At 39.9% G+C, this 20115-nt stretch overlaps 1 protein-coding gene across 1 annotated transcript in view; it reads left to right on the top strand.

The window, feature by feature from the left end:
- The first annotated feature begins 1441 nt into the window (after nt 1-1441).
- LOC131537382 (uncharacterized) overlaps nt 1442-20115 on the top strand; it is a 44835-nt gene continuing 26161 nt past the window's right edge. The window contains exons 1-5 of the mRNA XM_058770753.1: nt 1442-1611; nt 10194-10270; nt 11109-11227; nt 11410-11500; nt 11754-11854. Coding sequence (XP_058626736.1) covers nt 10246-10270; nt 11109-11227; nt 11410-11500; nt 11754-11854 — 336 coding nt within the window. The 5' untranslated portion in view covers nt 1442-1611; nt 10194-10245. The remainder of the gene's footprint in view (nt 1612-10193; nt 10271-11108; nt 11228-11409; nt 11501-11753; nt 11855-20115) is intronic.

The following is a 20115-nucleotide window of genomic DNA, read 5'->3' as shown; positions in this document are numbered from 1 at the left end:
TGTATTTAATGTGTAAGGTACATGTACAACAAACTGGTAATGTCATAGTGGTATCATGTACTGTAATCGAATCTATACCTGTGGAACCGACAGCACACGCGGTGTTCGTCTAATAAAGATCTTCATAGCTAGCAAACCATAGCCTTTGCAGATTTGCTTTCAACTGACTGTTGATCCAAAGCCACGTCTTCAACGCTCCTGATGTTACAACTCTGAGTGAGAACTGCTTCAGACGACTCAGCGCGTGCGGCAGGGAACTGAATAAATCATTCAAACTGATTCGCGAACCGATTCACTGGTTTGATCAAGCCTTCGAACAGAATTGACTCAAAAGAATGAATCATTCGCGAACGGGCATCGCTCATTGCCCAGAAAAAAAGTAGTCGGCGCGTTTGGAATAAATTGAAGGATTTTTAACTTGTATTGCATTAAGATAAAGTAACGAGAGGAGCGTCGCCCACAGTAACTAAGTAAAAGTACAGTTTTTTCACTAAAAATGTACTTGAGTAAGAGTAAAAGTACCCATTTTTAAATATACTCTAAAAGTATTAGTTACCCAAAAAATTTACTCAAGTAAATGTAACGAAGTAAATGTAACTCGTTACTACCCACCTCTGCACACTTTTCACCTGTCCCAGGACACTCTCTCCCTCACTTGTCCCAGGACACTCACCCCCGAAAAAACGGTGCAAAACGTTTATTAAACGGAAACGGTGGTGCGTTGAACACTTTGTTCTGATGACAACTAGGATCAGCTGATCTTCATTAAGCTTTGCATGGAGTAGAGGGAAGAGAGAGAGTGAGAAAACAAAACACCACAACACTGCCAAAAGGCAAACTGTATCTACATAGCAGCAATATCAAATACTGCACAAATATAACAACAAAATACAATAGATAAAAATAATTACGCCTTGGGACGTAATAACAGTAAAATGCTGCAAGTGTTTTTTTTTTTCTTATGCTTGAAACATGTTTACATTTTTACAAAGCTTGTCTTGCGCATGCAAATTTAATTTACGCTTGCAATCTTACACTTCCACAAATCTTGCACTGCACATGCAAATCTTTATGGCATCATTTTACCTTCATAACTTACACACTTAATGTCTGCAGAGACAAATGCACAGAACAACAGATCAATTATTTCTCTCTTCTGTCGAAAAAGCTGTTAGTTTTTGTTCTTTGTCACTAGTCACTGTCAAAATGGCCAACTCCTGCATGTTATTCAAGGAACAATGACCATCTCATCAAAGCATAAATGCAATTAATTAAAAAATGGATAGAGAAACATCATCACACTAAATAGTGACAAAAATGTTCCATCCAGTAACAAACCCAAATATGCATCTGTATTCTGGAAATATGGCTCCGCCCCCCCAAAAAACCTAGTGTTCAAAGTCGCTTGGCAGCTGTGGGTGGACATAAAGAGGAGGAAGTCTTTTATATGTGATACACAGGTGCTTTAAAACTGGATAGGTTCTGTGCATGTTAAGTGCAATTTAGTTTTTATCGTCACGCTGTAAAGCAAGAAGTTCTCCTGTTTTGGTGTGTGGATGTAAATTTCATTGCATGCTTCATTTGTAAGTCCTTCATCAAGACTACAACAAGGTTAGTGTATGCATTGGTGTTAATGTAATGGTGACAATTTGTGTGTTTTTGGGTTATTAATGCATAGTTTATAGTAAATTCTACCCTTAAAGTTGTATTCTAAAAATGTCCAAAACAAAATCGAAACTACACCCTGGGGTGGTTAAGTAAGTAAACAAACAAACAAACAAACAAATACACACTGTTTTTAATTAGGCTTTGTTTAGAATAAGTAAAATTTTAAAAACTTTAATATTTGTCTAAGTGGTCACCATTATTTTTTATTTTTTATTTATGATTAAATTGAATAGAAGGGATGCATGATGCCCCCGGTTATATGCGCACCGATGCTTTTTTTCGCTCAATTTTTATTTTATTTTAACAGTATATATAATATATAAATATACTTATAATATATCAATATAATATATAATATAGCCTATATACAAATAAATATAAGATAGTTGTATCCAAAAAGCCTAATACTAAAAGCATAATACATGTAATCAGAAAGCTTTAGTTATTTTTATGTTCCTGTTTATATGCAGTCTCACAGATATTATTATAGACACATTTCCACAGAAATCTGATTGGCCTGCTGATGCAGTAAGTGTACGCCAGTATAAATCTGACACCCGACATTCCTGTTGAAGCAGAATTAGTGAAAAATATGGATTTCAAAAGGGAATTATTCAAAACAACTGAGAAAGTGCTTGTCCATAAGTATGGCAGTTAGTGATAGGCCAGTGTTCTTTATATTAGGAGAGTTTATGGAGATTATGAGATGTTTTCATATTTAACACATCAATAACCACATTCACATATAAATATTCCAGTTATATAGACATATGTGCCTGGCCATTATGCAAACACTCTGTTTTTAGAAATCCACGCAAGTACTTTTCAGTAAAAATGGTCTAAAATAAATGGCGAATAATAATATTATTATTAATATTCATGTAATTCCCCTTTCACTCTACCAGAGTATATTGTATTTACATTTATAATGTATTTGTTGATCAGGCGACACCAAGCTGTGTGCGAAAACAAGATTGTAAGTGAATCGGCTTCAGTCAATTAACACATTTCTGAAGTGTTTAAACTTTCTTTACATTCAAGCTTACCCAATACTAAAAACATGGATCTTTTTTCTTTTTTTACAAATACTTAAAAACGGTATGCCAGAAATTAAGACCTAATGTGTTGAATCGAAATATAGTAAAAAGCCTTTACTTGTGCATCTCACAGCAGCTGATATTTGAATCAGAATTGAGCTTATATTGTATGCTTATGTGGCACACGGGATCACTAGTACTCTCAGAGAGTAATAGCAAGAGCAATTAAAGATTTATACCAGGGAAGAGACTCCAATACAGATAACCCTCCCTCAAAGGTAAACTTAGACTACTCTTCTAGAAATAGCAGACTACGCCACCCCAGAGGCCAAATTACTGGGGAATCACCTATTACAACAGAAGAAAGGGTCACAGGTTCGGTTTCGGCTGAGTCAGGACACGAGACAAATCAAGTATAAACAGCTTTATTGAAAACCATTAGTTAATATATCCAGGATGCGCAATACAAATAATACTAATAGGACATACGCACAAATCCACTTTTACTCCAGGGCTGGGGCCTAAAAAAAGGCAGACAAAACCACACAAAAAACACTTGCATGCACTTATAGTCCACAGGAAGTGTTAAACACTGCACTCCGAGTAAACGGAAGAGGGGGAATTGCCCCACACAAGATCACTGGTTCCCCAACTCCTGGAGAGAAAACGAAAACACAATGAAGTTACACTACACCCTTCACACACATACACACAGGATACTTCGTACAAAATCAATAACAATCAAATAAGAAGAAAACTGAACAAAAAAACCATAAGAGTACAGATAACAAATTTCACATGAAAACCTTAACTCAAACGAGCCAGGAATACAAACTCAGATTTTAACAAAACCAAAAAGAAATGAAATCAACAAAAAGGGAAACAAAAATACAAGTACATTTCACAACAAGATAATTCGGCAAAAACAGACAAACAGAACGACAATGCTTACAATAAAATGCAAACCCAGATAATTATTCCGTCTGGAGACTTTAAAAAAATACAAAGACTCGGTCGGCCCGGACCGCAGAATGAAATAGCACACAGCAATAGAGGTAAACAGCGGCACGCCAAACCTCCGTTCAGCCGATATTCTGTATAGCCCACGCTGGAACGAACGCACTGACAGTCTAATGAGATGAACAACTCTGCAGTACTCTGGTTCGAGTTCGCATACTCAAAATCTCCCGGTCTAACAATACCTAGGCACCGTGCCGTAGAACAAGGCTGTCAGCACTCCACGGCTGCCCAGGAAACAGTAGCGCCAATGTCTGTATGTGAGCGTGTGGCCGACATCGTCCCAACGAGAAACCCACTGCAACGTCTCTCAAAGCTTTGTCTTGGCCTTAAGTTTGCAACTAAAAACAAATAAACATCATACTCATGATGGTGCATCTAGTCACTAAATAACATAACATCACCATAATTTAAAACCATCTTACGGTCTATACAACTTGTGGTGCACAGGAAGCTCCGTCGTGAACCCAATCCTATACAGCACACTCTGTTTCCTCAATCCACACTGATAAGAAAGAAACTCAGAAAACCCCAGTACATACACACGTTCTAAAACCCAACCACGACAAACAACTCCTCACCACTTACATGCTCCCGCACCACGCCAGAAATTCAATGACATCACACATGATGTCCTCCAAAACCACCCACCACCTTTATAGAATCGACAGGCTACGTTAACCAGCAACACGCCCCCCTCATTCCACCAATTCAGGAGAAACTACTACCATCGGCTACACTTACACACACAGTGAATTTGTTTTGGTAACAGAAGCTTCCAGTGCACAAACAACAGTTACACAAATAATAATAGCCTAATAATGAAAAAAATACACAATGAACTAATAGACAACAGACAATATATGTGTATAAAGATAGAATTATGTAAGTGTATATGTTAAATATAAGTATAAATTAAATAGTGATGAGCACACTATTTATTTGTTCAGTGAGGTAAACTTTTCAAAGAGGAAGTAGTTTCTTGAAGGGTGGGAAGGGGAGGATGATTCTCCGCTATAGTCTTGATGTCTGACTTGGAAGCCAGCTTGGAGTCAAACCAGTGTAGGAAGTGTAGAGGACAGACTCTGTTACTGCAGGAGCAGCTTCGGCAGCAGATTTATTTAACAATTAAACTGAAATGTGTGAAGTGTGCTGGTGATATTAACTCTGATAAGATGATTGTTAGGCCATAACTGCATTAACTAAAGTGGTTAGTTGGCTCTGCACCCCTTTCCCTCAGTTCATTACTGCAGAGGTCTCTAAGTATGGAAGCAGAATAATGACAATAGTTTTTGAAACAGAAAGCATGCTGAATTCCACAAATTGAAAAAAAAAGATGCATTGCAGTTAACAGTGCTTGCATTTTAATGCCTTGTATTTCCAGGGCTTGCATTTTTAGGTCCTGAAATTTAACACAGCTGTTTATTTAAGCTGTGAATATTTCAATTCAAAATATTTCACACACATTTTCATAATTAAAAATTCAACAATTCATATTCACCTTCCAGAATTCAGTTCCAAAATAATCAAATCAAATCACTTTATTGTCACATCACCACAGCACAAGTGCCTTGGTGAGTGAAATTCTTAAGAGCATGCTCCAGACAGTGAAAGAGAAAAACAAAACAAACAAAAACAATTTACATATTGACAGTACATATTTACAGACTGTACAGAAGACAATGTGCAAAATGCACATACATATACTCAATACACAGTGTACTATAAAGACATAGTTACTGGTGCACATTCTACATTATGTACACATCTATACATAGTAATATGTGAAAGTGCCAGAGATTGTACATTTACTTCAGATTAGTAGTGCAATAGATAGTTGTGCAAAGGTGCAACAGATTTACATATGTAATGTCATGGATGTGCATTGTATGGTATCCAGTGATAGTAGATAGGTTGTATTATTGCAGTGTGTGTGTGTAGTCCGGTAGAACAGTGTTAAAGTGCAGTGTGTGGCATGTTGTGTGAATGGGAGTGTGCTGTAGGGTGTATTAGTTCTGATTGTTCATTAGCCTGATAGCATGAGAGAAGAAGCTGTCCCTCAGTCGGCTAGTGCGGGATCGGATGCTGCGGAGACGTCTCCCTGAGGGCAGCAGAGAGAGCAGTCTGTGGGATGGATGGCTGGAGTCCTTGATGATCCTCCTGGTTTTTCTTATGCACCGCCTGGTGTAGATGTCCTGGAGGAAGGGAAGCTCACCTCCAACAATGTGGCTGGCAGTTCGCACGACCCTTTGCAGAGCTTTGCGGTTGCCAGCAGTGTTGTTTCCAAACCAGACGGTGACGCAGCCGGTCAGGATGCTCTCCACAGTGCAGGTGTAGAAGGATCTGAGGATGCTGGGGCTCATTCCAAACTTCCTCAGCCGTCTCAGGAAGAAGAGGCGCTGATGTGCCTTCTTCAGCACTGCATCTGTGTGTGTGGACCATGTGAGATCCTCAGTGATGTGAACGCCAAGGAACTTGAAGCTGTTTACCCGCTCCACAGGTGTCTTGTCGATGGAGATGGGTGTGTGTTCTCTGCTCTGTCTCCTGAAATCCACCACCAGCTCCTTGGTCTTGTCGATGTTGAGTGAGAGGTGGTTCTCCTGGCACCATTTAGTCAGGGTACTCACCTCCTCTCTGTAGGCCGTCTCATCATTGTCGGTGATCAGGCCTATCACCGTTGTGTCATCGGCAAATTTGACGATGACGTTGGAGCTGTGTGTAGCTGTACAGTCGTGTGTGTTCAGGGAGTACAGGAGTGGGCTGAGAACGCAGCCCTGCGGGGCACCAGTGTTGAGGGTCAGGGGAGATGAGGTGTTCTTGGCCATTCTGACCACCTGACTTCTGCCTGTCAGGAAGTCCAGGATCCAGCTGCACAGAGATCTGTTCAGACCCAGAGTCTGGAGCTTCTCAACCAGTGTGGCAGGCACTATGGTGTTAAATGCTGAACTATAATCCACGAACAGCATCCTCACATAGGTGTTCTTATTTTCCAGGTGGGAGAGAGCAGTGTGCAGGGTGAAGGCAATAGCGTCATCTGTGGAACGGTTTCTGCGGTATGCAAATTGTAGGGGGTCCAGTGAGGCAGGCAGCACAGCACAGATGTGGTCTCTGATGAGCTTCTCAAAACACTTGCTGAAGATGGGTGTCAGAGCAACGGGCCTCCAGTCATTCAAGCATGTGATTTTATTTTTCTTAGGTATGGGCACAATGGTGGATTTTTTGAAGCACGAGGGAACCACAGACAGAGAGAGGGATAGATTGAAGATGTCTGTAAAAACCCCGGCTAGTTGGTAAGCGCATGCTTTGAGCACACGACCTGGGATGCCATCTGGGCCCACAGCTTTGCGGATGTTCACCCGTTTGAAGGATCGAGTTACATCCACGACAGAAAGGGCGAGTGGGCTCACCTCTTCTGCAGCAGCCGCAGGAGCGCTCTCTGTGTGGGCGGTGTTATGAGCCTCGAAACGAGCATAAAAAGTATTCAGCTCGTCCGGTAGAGAGGCTGGAATGTTTACAGTAGCTGGTTTATTCCCTTTAAAATCTGTGATGTTGTTGATGCCCTGCCACATGTTTCTTGGGTTGTTGTTGCTGAATTGTTCTTCAACTTTGTTTTTATATTGTCGTTTGGATGCTTTGATGGATCTCCTGAGATCGTAGCTGGCTTGTTTCCGATCGTCCGTGTTTCCGGATTTAAAGGCAGATGTCCGTGCTGACAAGGCTGTTCGAACATCGCTGTTAATCCACGGTTTTTGGTTGGGGTAGATACGGACTGTTTTGGTCGGAACTACATCCTCTATACACTTTCTGATGAAACACGTGACCGTATCTGAATACGCCTCTATGTCGTCATCAGACGCTGCTCGGAACATGTCCCAGTCCACGTGATCAAAACAGTCCTGTAGTATAGCGTCTGATTGGTCCGACCAGCATTGAATTGTCCTGAGGGCGGGTGCTTCACGTTTCAGTTTCTGCCTATAAGCAGGTAGAAGCAGAACGGAGGAGTGATCCGATTTGCCGAAAAGTGGGCGGGGGAGGGATTTGTAAGCGTCCCGGAAGGGGGAGTAGCAATGGTCGAGTACACGATCACCACGCGTGTTGATGGTGATGTGTTGAAAGTATTTTGGAGCTATTGTTCTGAAGTTGGCTTTATTAAAGTCCCCCGTAATAACAAACGCTGAATCTGGGTGTGTGGTTTCCTGATCACTTGTGTTCCTGTACAGTTCCCTGAGTGCCTGGTCTGTGTTGGCTTGCGGGGGAATGTAGACAGCCGTGATTATGATCGCTGTGAATTCCCTCGGCAGCCAGAATGGTCGACGCAGAAGCATATGAAATTCCAGATCAGGGGAGCAGAAGGATTTAATGGAGTGTAGGTTCCTTTCATCACACCACGAGTTGTTGATATAGAAACAAACGCCCCCACCTCTGCTTTTCCCTGTGTGCTCTTTCGTTCTGTCCGAGCGATGCACGGAGAAGCCCGTGAGCTCGATGGCTGAGTCTGGAACCATTGCAGACATCCAGGTTTCTGTGAGGCAAATAACGCAGCAGTCCCTTGTTTCTCGTTGGTATGAGATGCGTGCACGCAGTTCACAGAGTTTGTTATCCAGTGACTGAACGTTAGCCAGCAAAATGGTTGGGAGAGGAGGTCGAAAGGCACGGCGTCTCAGTCTGACGAGAACGCCAGCTCTCTTCCCTCTTTTTCGGCTACGTTTCTATCGTCGTGGTCGTGCATTCCAGACAAAGGGCTCTGATGCGGTGTCTGTGAACAATCCACCGGCGTTCAGGAACTCAAAGTCCGGTTTGCGTTGCGCGACGGAAGAACCGATGCTTAAAAGCGTGTCTCTATCGTAGACAGTTTTACTAACAACATCTAACACGTAAAAACCACAAAACAAAACAAACAAAACATACGAAAACCTGCAGAGTTTTCTCGGAGCTCGCAACACGGCTGCCATCTCCGGCGCCATCTTACTATACATATTCAATCTGTTTAAAAATACGATGTATAATATTTGACAGGCAAATTTCATTGACTTTCCAAATTCGCTGCCACAAATTCAGTGGTTAAAATTCGGCAGAAAATTCAGCGTTGCACATCCGGGAACCGCAGGAATAGCAGTAGAGCTCCGATGCATGATCTCCAGATGCTGTCAGTCGCTCACCAGCAGGTGGCGCAAGCGGCTGTTGATGAAGGCCATATGTGGATCAAGTCATTCATTTACAAAAACTGATTTACAGAAATGGAGCAAGCGCTAAATAGAAGTTTTGATTATCGGGGCCAGTATAAACATGTGGAAACACTGATTGTGTGTATGTTTAATTCAACATTTTCGCTGTTTCCCGTAGCCTACATGTAAGCAGCTTTCTCTACCACAAAGGAGATTATAATGCTCTTTTCCTCAATGCTGAAGTACAGAACTAACATTACATCTGAGGAAGACATATATTGCTTTCGGTTGTTTAGTTTCTGTAACTCTGTATCATGGCTTGTGTGACGCTGTGCTGTAATACTGGGGTTCCCCTCATACGTCACACTCCAGGATTCCCCAACGACGCGTAACGAGCCTCAGTGAACTAATATAGTGATATAAGACCTCAGATCTCAGAATACACTTTATTGATGATTATGCAAACTATATCGACAGTTAAGCAGATGTAGAATATGAACGAATGTGAAAGGTTTCACGCTGTTTCCCTCAGAAATCGGTTAAAGAAAACACATTACGCGGCTCAGTAGTGCACTAACACAATGACAGCTATTAGGCTTGTTTGAGATGCGCCTCGCCTGAAATGTAGGCGGCTGCAGTGAGGGGAGGAGTGAAATAAGCAGTCAAGACGGACAGTTCTGAGCTCTCGAAGTAGAACAGATACCAATGAGATCAAAGGCAGATATTGCGTTATTCTCACTCATGTGCTGTGCTGCTGATAAATGTGATATAATTTCAGTTCTGTTGCTTTTATATAAATATAAATATGATGAACAAGACACCCAAAGTGCTTGCTATTTAATACGAAAGGCATATTTATCATCCATTTCTACTTTAATATAAACATGTATTTTAGATTTTTATACACTTGTTATAGCACTTTTGTTTATTTTGATTGCTCCATTGTCCTCATTTGTACGTTTGAATAAAATAAATAAAACGCTTTGAATAAAAGCATCTGCTAAATGACTAAATGTAAATGAAAACAAATTCCTATATGTGTAAACATACCTGGCAATAAAGCTCATTCTGATTCTGATTCTGACAATTTTAAGGAGAACAAAAACACTGTTCAAGTTCTCTACTTGGTGTCAGTTCAGTAATACGATATCACAGAATCAAAATTCATGAGGAGATCTTACATTATTCGATTGCTTTATATGTTGAACACTAAAGGGGCTCCATCAGTAATATTTAAACTGTAAATATGATGGATGCTTCATTAAGATTCAGTATTATTATTATTATTATTTTGTTTTCCCCAAAGATGGCTCAAACTCTCCAGTGCCAGTCATGACAGCAGTGACTCAGATCAAAGCATGGATACATCTTCTAATATGATCAGTGAGTATTAATTTCATATTGAATTTGAGCAACATTAGTTTGTATGTCAGCAGCATAAACACTGAATTTATGTTAGCAGCACAAAGCATCAAATCTCCTGGCAATGGGAGAGGCTGCAATTAGGGGATGACATATCATTGCTCTTTTTACATTTAAATTTGCACAAATTACTTGATTGCACTAATCTGTACTAATTAATACATTTTCCCAATATACGTCACCTGTGATTTATACATAATCCATAAGAATAAATCAGGAATTTGACAGGTGATTTTATAAAATGTAGTCTGAATACTATCAGATTTTTGTGCATGTCTGTTTGGAAGATCATCATATTTAGCAAGTGTGAATGAAAAAAAAACCCCAGTTTTTACAAATCCATTTTAAAGCTACATTCATATGTAGTTTCAAGTCCGATTAAAATGTTTCTGCTCAGATCAGAATTAAATTTTGTTTGCAAATGTCACTTTCTCACACCATGTAAAACAAAAACACATTGTTGTAGGTGTTTATTTCTTTATTTTAATGTTTTAAATGGCGGAAACGGCTGCATGGAATAAAGCCACATATGATAACCTACTGGTTTCTACCTCATTATCTTTATGATCCATAATGGTAGCCACAATTTAATGTTGTGTATTAATCAAATATCAAAATAATATCAAATATTTGCAATTGTTTTGTAAAAGGTGTTTTCATTGCACCACCATATGGGGTTTCATATGCTTCTAAATAAATAAACATTTTTCAAAGCAATTGGTTCAGTTGATTCAAAGTTTCAAAGAGCTCTCTAGTGGTCAGTGTATTTTGTAGCAATTACTCTATATCTTGATTATAGGAGTGTTAGATAAACATGGATACACCCTGCAGAAAGAACTTGGGACTTCAAGAAGAGTGTTTCTGGTCACCGACACAGATGGAGATCCCTATGTGGTCAAACAGATGAATTCAAGAGATGTAAGTACAATTAAGCATTTACTAAATCAAGAATGTACTTAATCATTGACGATATTAATTACATATTTTGTTTGCTATCAAAAAGCTATTAAAGTTGCCATTTTTCAATTGTTATTAAATGGAAGCTCTTCTTTTGCTTTTGTGTTTTTTTGTTTTTTTGTTCATTCAATTGTTCCCCTCAGAGGAGGGAGCTGGACAGAGTCCAAAAGGAAGTCAAGATCTTGAAGACAATAAACTGTGGATATATTGTTTCTTATGTGGAATCATTTGAAGGTGTGTTCGTTTAAATATTAGAACAGAGGAAATTAAATTTCCTTTATTACAAAAGTTAAAGTGTTTATTTTTCTCCTAAAATTAAACAGAACAACTAAAAATAATACATAATGATTAGAGATTAAAGAAGGATAACAAAATGAACACAAACAAAAACATCTCTGTAGTTACTGGCTGTGAAATGAAGCTATTACACTAATACATACATTTATTATTAGTTGATTTAATGTTTGACTGAATATTTCATATTTAGATAAAGAAGCTGAGCTCTTTTATATTGTGATGGAGTATTGCGCAGGAGGAGATCTTAATGAGAGGATGAAAGCACAACAAGGCTCTTTTGAAAAGGATCAGGTGAGTGTCTTATGTAGACATACATACTCTCAAAATGTAGATCCATTCAATTTTAAATTTGGCATTTAAAACTACTGCCAGGATTTACTAAAGTGAAAAATTAACAATGATAAAACGTGGATACAGATATGTTGGGACTGATTTTATTGCATATGCATTTGAATGAGTTTTACTTTCCAGATAGGATGCACCAGTATCAGTATTGGGTCCGATACTGCCCTCTTGTACTTGTAGAACGTGTAGAACAAGCAAGTAAAACAATGCACAAGTTACTGAAGATAGGCTACTTGACGGTTAGGAGAGAGAGGGAGAGAGCTTGTGCACTTCTGTTGCATGATCGTTCATTTAGCACACACATCATTTTGATTAAAACTAAATTGTAAATATAAAACAAACAAAAATTCATTATAAACAACATTTATTTTAAATGTCAAGCATACACAACTTATTTAAAGTGAAAGTGAAACTAGCAGCCTGTGTGAAATGCACTTGGCTATAAGCGTCTCTCTCATTCTGCACTAATACAGATGTGGACACACGCTGCGTGTTTTGCTTGTTGACGTTAATGACACTAAATTAGTCCCTTTGGAATATAAGTCGCAGCACTTATCAGATGATAAAACACACACACACACACACACACACACACATATACAGTGAGTACGGAAAGTATTCAGACCCCCTTAAATTTTTCACTCTTTGTTATATTGCAGCCATTTGCTAAAATCATTTAAGTTCTTTTTTTTTCCTCATTAATGTACACACAGCACCCCATATTGACAGAAAAACACAGAATTTTTGACATTTTTGCAGATTTATTAAAAAAGAAAAACTGAAATATCACATGGTCCTAAGTATTCAGACCCTTTGCTGTGACACTCATATATTTAACTCAGGTGCTGTCCATTTCTTCTGATCATCCTTGAGATGGTTCTACACCTTCATTTGAGTCCAGCTGTGTTTGATTATACTGATTGGACTTGATTAGGAAAGCCACACACCTGTCTATATAAGACCTTACAGCTCACAGTGCACACATACATACACACAGGTGCATCTCAATAAATTAGAATGTCGTGAAAAAGTTCATTTTTTCTTGTATGTTATTTCAAAAAAGTGAAAGTTTCATATATATTAGATTCATTGCATGTAAAGTAAAACATTTCAAAAGTTTGTTTGTTTTAATTTTGATGATTAGAGCTTACAGCTGTAGCGAATTAGCTTAAAAGGTAATTGTATATAAATAATTACAATTAATTATGATTAATTACAATTATTTATATCGGCTGACAGTGATAACTGTAGCAGAATTAAATTGCCATCAACTGATCTGGTCGTCCAGCGACCATTCAGTGCAAGTTCAAATCAACTCTAAGAAAGGATATTTTCGTGGCCACAGAAAATACCTTCTTAAGTATTAATGCATTAGAGCATGTAGCGAGGGTCAGAATCGTAAAGGGACATTAATTTGCAAGGCAGAACCAGAAACTCATGTAATTTGTGCACACAACTTTTATTAACTAAACGCTAACACACATAACTAATCTAAACAAACAAACAAACATACATACACTCACGCGTACAGTATATACAAAAGGGGAGCTAAACTGGATGAATGAAGCCATTAGAGAAAACAGAATGCAGTTATGGAAAGAGTCGGTTAACCACCTGAGTAAAACCATCAGCGCCGTTTATAACGGGGTCTATAACTTATACTAAACCTCTGTTTCTTTTAGTTAGATGTGCCATACTTGCACTTCCATGATTGTTGACGTGTGTCTGGAATGCAGTCTCGGATGAAAAGTCTTGAGGGTTTCAGGTCTTGGACTCGCGATCACGTTCTTCCGGGTTGAAGAGTGATGATTTCCAAAGAGGTTATTCTTGTTCTGAGGTCCGCGTAGCTTTGGTTGAATTGAAAGTCAAGGCCGCAAAGCCTGGCGCAAAACTTAAGTGTCCCGAAGAGTTCTAGCTCACATCCTTTTAGAATCTAACAGAACCGCAAGACTGAGATATGTTGGAGCCCACCGGGCATGCCGGCACCGGCTCAGGCTCTCCACACGGGCAGCAGTCCGGGATTTTTAGCAGAAGAGAGTGCGCAAGAGAGAACTGTGCGTGAGCTCTTTAAAAGTCTGCAAAGAGTCACACCTCTCATGATGGGCTTGACCAATGAGAAAGGCTGAATTTCCAAGCGGGAGTTTGGAAATACTGGGGGCTTTATGGCCCTTTGTCTGAGAGCATGGTAATTTGCAAAAGGGGTTGGATTGGAAGTTGCTATATGCTGCATAGGTATCAACATGTAATATTCACTCTCAATTAGATCATCCGAAGACGAATTGATAGAGACCAAACATTTTACAGTTAGAGTGATATTAACTAGTGATCTATTATAAGCATGCATAAAACAGTATACAATACACAAAAACATATACAAGAGCAGTAATAATATACACAATGACCTAATGATATGTGTGTTCATTCAAAGAAAGGTTTTTCTATGAATTAATTAGAGAAGAGTCCATTTTATGGCATAATGTCTTTTTCCTAAAGGGGTATATGAAGTGAGTGTTGCTCAACCATTTGCATTCCTTTGAGCAATAAAACTAGTGTTATCTGATGGGTTGCCATGGCACCGGGGGGGGTCTGGAGGCGTCCACAGACATAGGGGCACCCAAGGATGTGTATTGGGTGAGGGGTCTGTGATTATTTGTTAATCTAATAACTAATTGATTTGTTAAATCAAATGCAAAATTGTGTGTCTGATTGGTCCAAATGCTACATATTTCCCCTCTTTCGAACGTTGTTGTCCGACAGAATAGACAACAGCAAGCAACGTTAAAGATGCAGAACAATCAAACATGCACCTGCCACCCACGGCTGGGAGACAGTGATGGATCTCTGGCTGTTGGTTGCCTCCAGGAGTGGTTGTGGTGCTGTGGTGATGCTGTCAGGTGGCAAGCTGTGGGAATGTAGGCTGTAGCAAGGTGTGGATCCTCGAGCTGGTGCAGCAGGTGTCGAGGCTGTGTCGGCTGTCATCCTGAAGTGAGTTTGTCTGGGTCAGATGGTTGTTGAAGTTGTTAGCCAGAAGGCTATCTGTGGTACCCGTGGTGTGGAACAACCGGGTTAGACTCTCACTGGTGAGAGTGCAGGTGGTTCCAGGGGTCGCAGGGAATTGTTATGGAGATTTTGTAGGGTGAAGAGAGTTTCAGACTGACCTAGTGATGATGGCAGGAGGGCAGCAGGTGGTTGTTAGCCCTCTGTTCTGCTGGAACATCACCAGAAATCTGATGTTTGCGGTGTCGCTTTGCTTTTGTGGCGGCACCGACTTGAGCTTGCCTGAGTTGTGTTGGTAGAGGTTTCGCTGTTGGGCATGTGGGCCCGTTGCTCAACCCAACGTTGTCTGGCTGCTTCTGGGGTGTCGACTGGTTTTAAGGGATGCTCCTCCCTTGGAGGGGTCTGATGCTGTGTTGCGTCAGGCAAGGAGTCAGAAGTTTGTCCTTCGCAGTACTCCTCAGTTGAGTCTATTTCAAGGAGCTCTTTTGCCAGTATCAGAAGCTCCTGTAACTCAGAAGTAGGCGTGTCCAGCTGTCCTGGTGCAGCATCCATTTGGCACCTGTGTGAAGGGTGTGGAGAAGGATGTTGTGAGGGACTGTCGTTGGACATACCATGGTGTTCGCAGGATGAGGATGGCCTTTTCCATGGTTCCTGCCAGTGGCTGGTCTGAAACCTGGGTCTGTTGCCATGGCAACGGCTCTTTCCTCTGCTGGCTAGCGGCTTTCTGTAGAAGGACCTTGCATTGTGGCAATGCTGGGTGCCTTCTGGCGCCTGCTTTGGATTCTGGGTTGTGCAGTTCAGAATCAGTGGGGTCTTACGAACACCTTCGGTAGAGGCCTTGTGCTTGTTAAAGGCCTTCTGTGTCAGGTCACACAGTTGTTGAACTGGCATTGTGGGGCAGGCCATAATGCCTATATGGTGACTTACAATGGGGTGGAGGTTTCGGAGGAAAAGTCTCTTAAAGCTAGTGTCTTCCTCCATCCCAGGTTCACTGCGGGCTCCGAAGTAAGCTCGTCGCAGTCTGTGGTAGTAAGCCTGGGGAGTTTCATGATGACCCTGTTCGATGGCTAAGGCAGCGATCAGTCCGTGTTCAAATTCTGGGTCTGAGAATTCCTTTATGATAGCCAGTGGTGGAGGAAGTACTTAAGTTTAGTACTTAAGTAAAAGTACAACTACCCTGCAAAATATATACTTAAGTAAAAGTATAATTACTACATCAACATCTTACTTAAGTAAAAGTCATAAGTACATACTTTTAAATTTACTTTAAAGTATTTTTTTAAGTAAAAGTACAATCAGTTATCTCGATGTCTGGGCTGTTCAATTGTAATAGTCACAAACAATTTATATTGTGTACTGGAAAGGGTTGTTGTGCAAGCTCTCTGCAATACTGACACACTGTAAAAATCTGGTTATTTACTTATTACTCATTAAATATTAATTAAGCTAAGCCAATTATGACATACAAATTATTTTATTTTTACTATACTGCAGTAAAAAAAACAACTCAAAAGTACACAGGTGAGTGTTATTCTGAATACTTTAATCAAATTTGTATGACCAGTTTATTCTGCTCAACAGCAGTTGCTTTAGTCCTTTACCTTGGCCTGCATGGGGAAATTTTTGCTAAAACTGGATTTGAGGCTTATACTCCATTGATGACAGAAAATCCAAAAGCATTAGGCTAATAATGTATAACACATTAGAATGAGAAAAAAATAAGCACCAAACAAAATTTGACAAGGGTGAGTGCTTCTCTTAAAACATGCAAGCAATATTGCTATTTAGAACTCTGATCAACCTAATATAACATTAACAGGACAAAAAAAAAACACAATGAAGTCAATATAAAGGCAGATGCTAAGATAAGACACTTAAAAACAAAGGACCTTCAAATAAAAATTTTGGCCAGGCAATCAAAGGTCAAAAGGGCAAAATGCCCCTATAGAACATGAGAGTATTAGAGCCCTAATACTGTATTTGGTTCCGCATAGCATTACCAATAGTTTTTGTTCAATTTCAACAAAATTTGGTTCTCAAAGTTTTTTGATCCTAGCCTGCCTCTTTTTGCAGAAAAAATGTGCCCTGCTGTGCTAAACATTCGTTCGCATGCTGCTGATGCGGGCAGTGGTGTGTTGAGCTTCAGGGACAAATTAAAAACTGCGGGCACTGACTTGAGTATGTCCATTGAGGTAGAAGTGTTGGCCAGATAGGCATCCAACTGTTTTGTGGTTTCGTGGACATTTCCCTTCATAAGGCCAAAAAAGTCTTCCTCCTCAGATCCAGAATGGCTACCAGGTGATGATAAGGCTGACTCTTCCTCCATGTGTGTCTTGATGTAGTCCATGCCTGCACACACACACAAAAAAAATCCAAACATGAATGAAGTGTATTTCTGTCTAGCCTTTTAAAAAACATATATTGGTTAAAATGAACCACTACCCATTATTCTATTAACAAATGAATGCTTGACAAAGAAATTATTTAAATGACTTACCCAACTTTAGCAAGTTTTTATTGCTTGTCCATGATGTGGAACTTAGGAAGTAAAATTGCAGCAGATATGAGTTCTGGGTCATTCATCATTTTTCCAAACCGCTGCTGTATTCCTTCCTGAAGAGCAGAGATCAGTGGCTGGCAGAACTTGGATGAAGTTTGGAGGCGGTCCAGCTTCACAGTTAGGAGCGTTATAGTGGGTACCAGCCATCCCATGTGGACATCCACCTCTCCCTGCAATATGTTGAGTGCCTTAGAGACTGGGCTCATGGTTGATGCATAGTCAGACAAGAAAGCAAGTTCTGCAGGGCTGAACCTGTAAAACACCATGTGAGAACATGCATAATGTCAGCATGATAAGCATAGGCTACACTATTTCAGTTCAATTAAATGGAGTAAATCATTAGTAAACAACATTATTTCACACAATCAATAGCCTACCACATCACAACTACGTATCTGCTCCATGACAAACTTACATTGGGACGTTAAGTGCAATGGTCACTGCTCTGACTGCTCCTTCTCCACTTTCCCTAATTATCCTCAGTATTCGCTCAACTGCAAGGAAGAGAGAGTTCCACCTGGTCTCAACTGGACGGATCAATTGCAGCTTGCACTCCTCTCAATAACCTCTGCAGCTGTAGATGACCGGGAACTCTTATTCCAAAGAGCTGAGCACTTGGCAAATGCTGCACGAGATATCTTCTTGTACATAGCATTTGATTCAGCTTTTCTAGCATCTACGGTTGAGATCAAATTCAGAATATGACAGGCACAACGGTGATGCTTTGGAAGCTGATATTCAGAACACTCATCTTCTGCATCCTCCTCTTCACTGTCATTCACACCTTTACTCTCATCTTTAGTTGAACTTCCTTCATCTTCACATGCATAAACTCGGAAGGCCTTAATAAAGTTTGAGGCATTATCTGTTGTGGTCCTAACAATTTTTTCACGGATGTTATACTCACTATGAATATCATTAAGCGCACTGGCTAACACATCATAAGAATGTGTCCCTTTCAGCCTTTTACAAGCCAGAGCCACAGACTTTCTTTCTAGGGTATCTGGCTCTATCCAGTGGGCAGTAGCCCCAATAAAACTTTGCCTATGAGCGGTCCAACAGTCTGTAGTCGTGGCGATATACTTAACAGTCTGCACTGCATTCTTCAATTTTTCTTTCATTTGCTTTGTGCACTTATCAATTCTCTCTCTCAATGTTGTACGTGACATGACTGTGTAATCAGGTTGAGTACAATGTATTAAATCAACAAACCCAGTCTGTTCTACTACTCCAAAAGGGTGCAAACCCTGGACAATAAAGTTAACCACGGCAAGGTCTATGGTCTTCTGAGATGCTTTGATGTCCTCAAGTTTTCGCTGCTTTATTGAAGAACCTCCATCAGCAAACAATGTCCCCTTCTTTTTAGAAGAAGTTGCTGCCAAGTACTCCTTCAGAAGTGGTCTGTGCTTTCTCTATAAAAGATAGTGACAACAGAATTAATACACATTTAGCATTAGTAGTATTAGTATTTAGTAATATAGTCAATCTACAACCAAAATAAATCTCACAACATAATGTATTTTTTAAAATATTTTTTTTTATAAATACAAATTTTTTTAAGGGTTCAAGAATTAATCTAAACCACTACTAGTTAAGTGCAAGTGCAAACACTAACCTTACATTTTACTAGCATATTACTTTGTTATGACTGGCAACATGTAAGTAAGTACCACATAAGCAAAAAGCTACTGTATTTGCCATGTTTGGACCCTAAAGTTACAGGATTTTAGATTTACGTTAATACAAAACCACAGTGCATACGCAATTTTTTTAGAATTTGCTAACATATGGGGCACTGAAACGCGAAACCAACATATGTTTGCAAATTCTAAAAAATGTCATGATATTGACGAAAAATAACTGTCATAGTGCAAAATTGTTCACAATCGAATCAAACCAAGATATAGTTTTGCCTGCATGCTTACTTGTGAATGTCAACTAAATACCCAATGTTGAATGGTAAAGAAGCTAGAACATATGTCCATATGTATAAAAAGTTTGAAACTTTTTTCATCGAGTCAAAACAAACAGCTATTTTAGCCAACTACGAATGTACAGATATATAGCAGTAGTTTGCTCATATCCAAAAATGTAACGTACTAGCAAGCTAGCTGCTATCGTCCCTGCTGTGCTAATAACCAGCTAATGAAGTTGCCCTGTTAGTGCTAACGTTACCACTAACTGGCTATGTTATGTTATGTTGACATCCGTTTTTCTATAACAGTCATAGCACAATTTCATAGCAAGTTTGTAACTTAAATATTAATAACTAGCATTGCATGTCTTACCTCTATATGTTTCTTCAAATTTGAAGGGAGTTTTAAACGCCAACAGTTCTTTGCGTTGAGGTAGGCACTTGACACATTGAAAACGCCAGGAGTCATTCTTTGAACCTTTAAATTCAAATAACTTGCTTAAATAAGGCCAGGGATGTCTCTCAGAATCAGAGCTGCAGGGCACAGGCTCAAGCTCCGTCGACGTTGTTGGCTCTTCGTCCATGTTTGATATTGGTGTCCACCGTGTCCTTCGATGTACACACTTCCGCTTGTGTTGTTTCAAAACGCGCGCTGAGCGCGTGAGTTCTTTGACCAATCAGATCTCCGATCTGTTTCAACGTGCATTGGCCAGCAACGCCAAAACGTCAGTCGAC

Source organism: Onychostoma macrolepis, chromosome 03 (assembly GCF_012432095.1).
Source record: "Onychostoma macrolepis isolate SWU-2019 chromosome 03, ASM1243209v1, whole genome shotgun sequence".
Lineage (NCBI taxonomy): Eukaryota > Metazoa > Chordata > Actinopteri > Cypriniformes > Cyprinidae > Onychostoma > Onychostoma macrolepis.
Note: the sequence above shows the minus strand (reverse complement) of the source record. Positions and strands in the feature narration are given on the sequence as shown.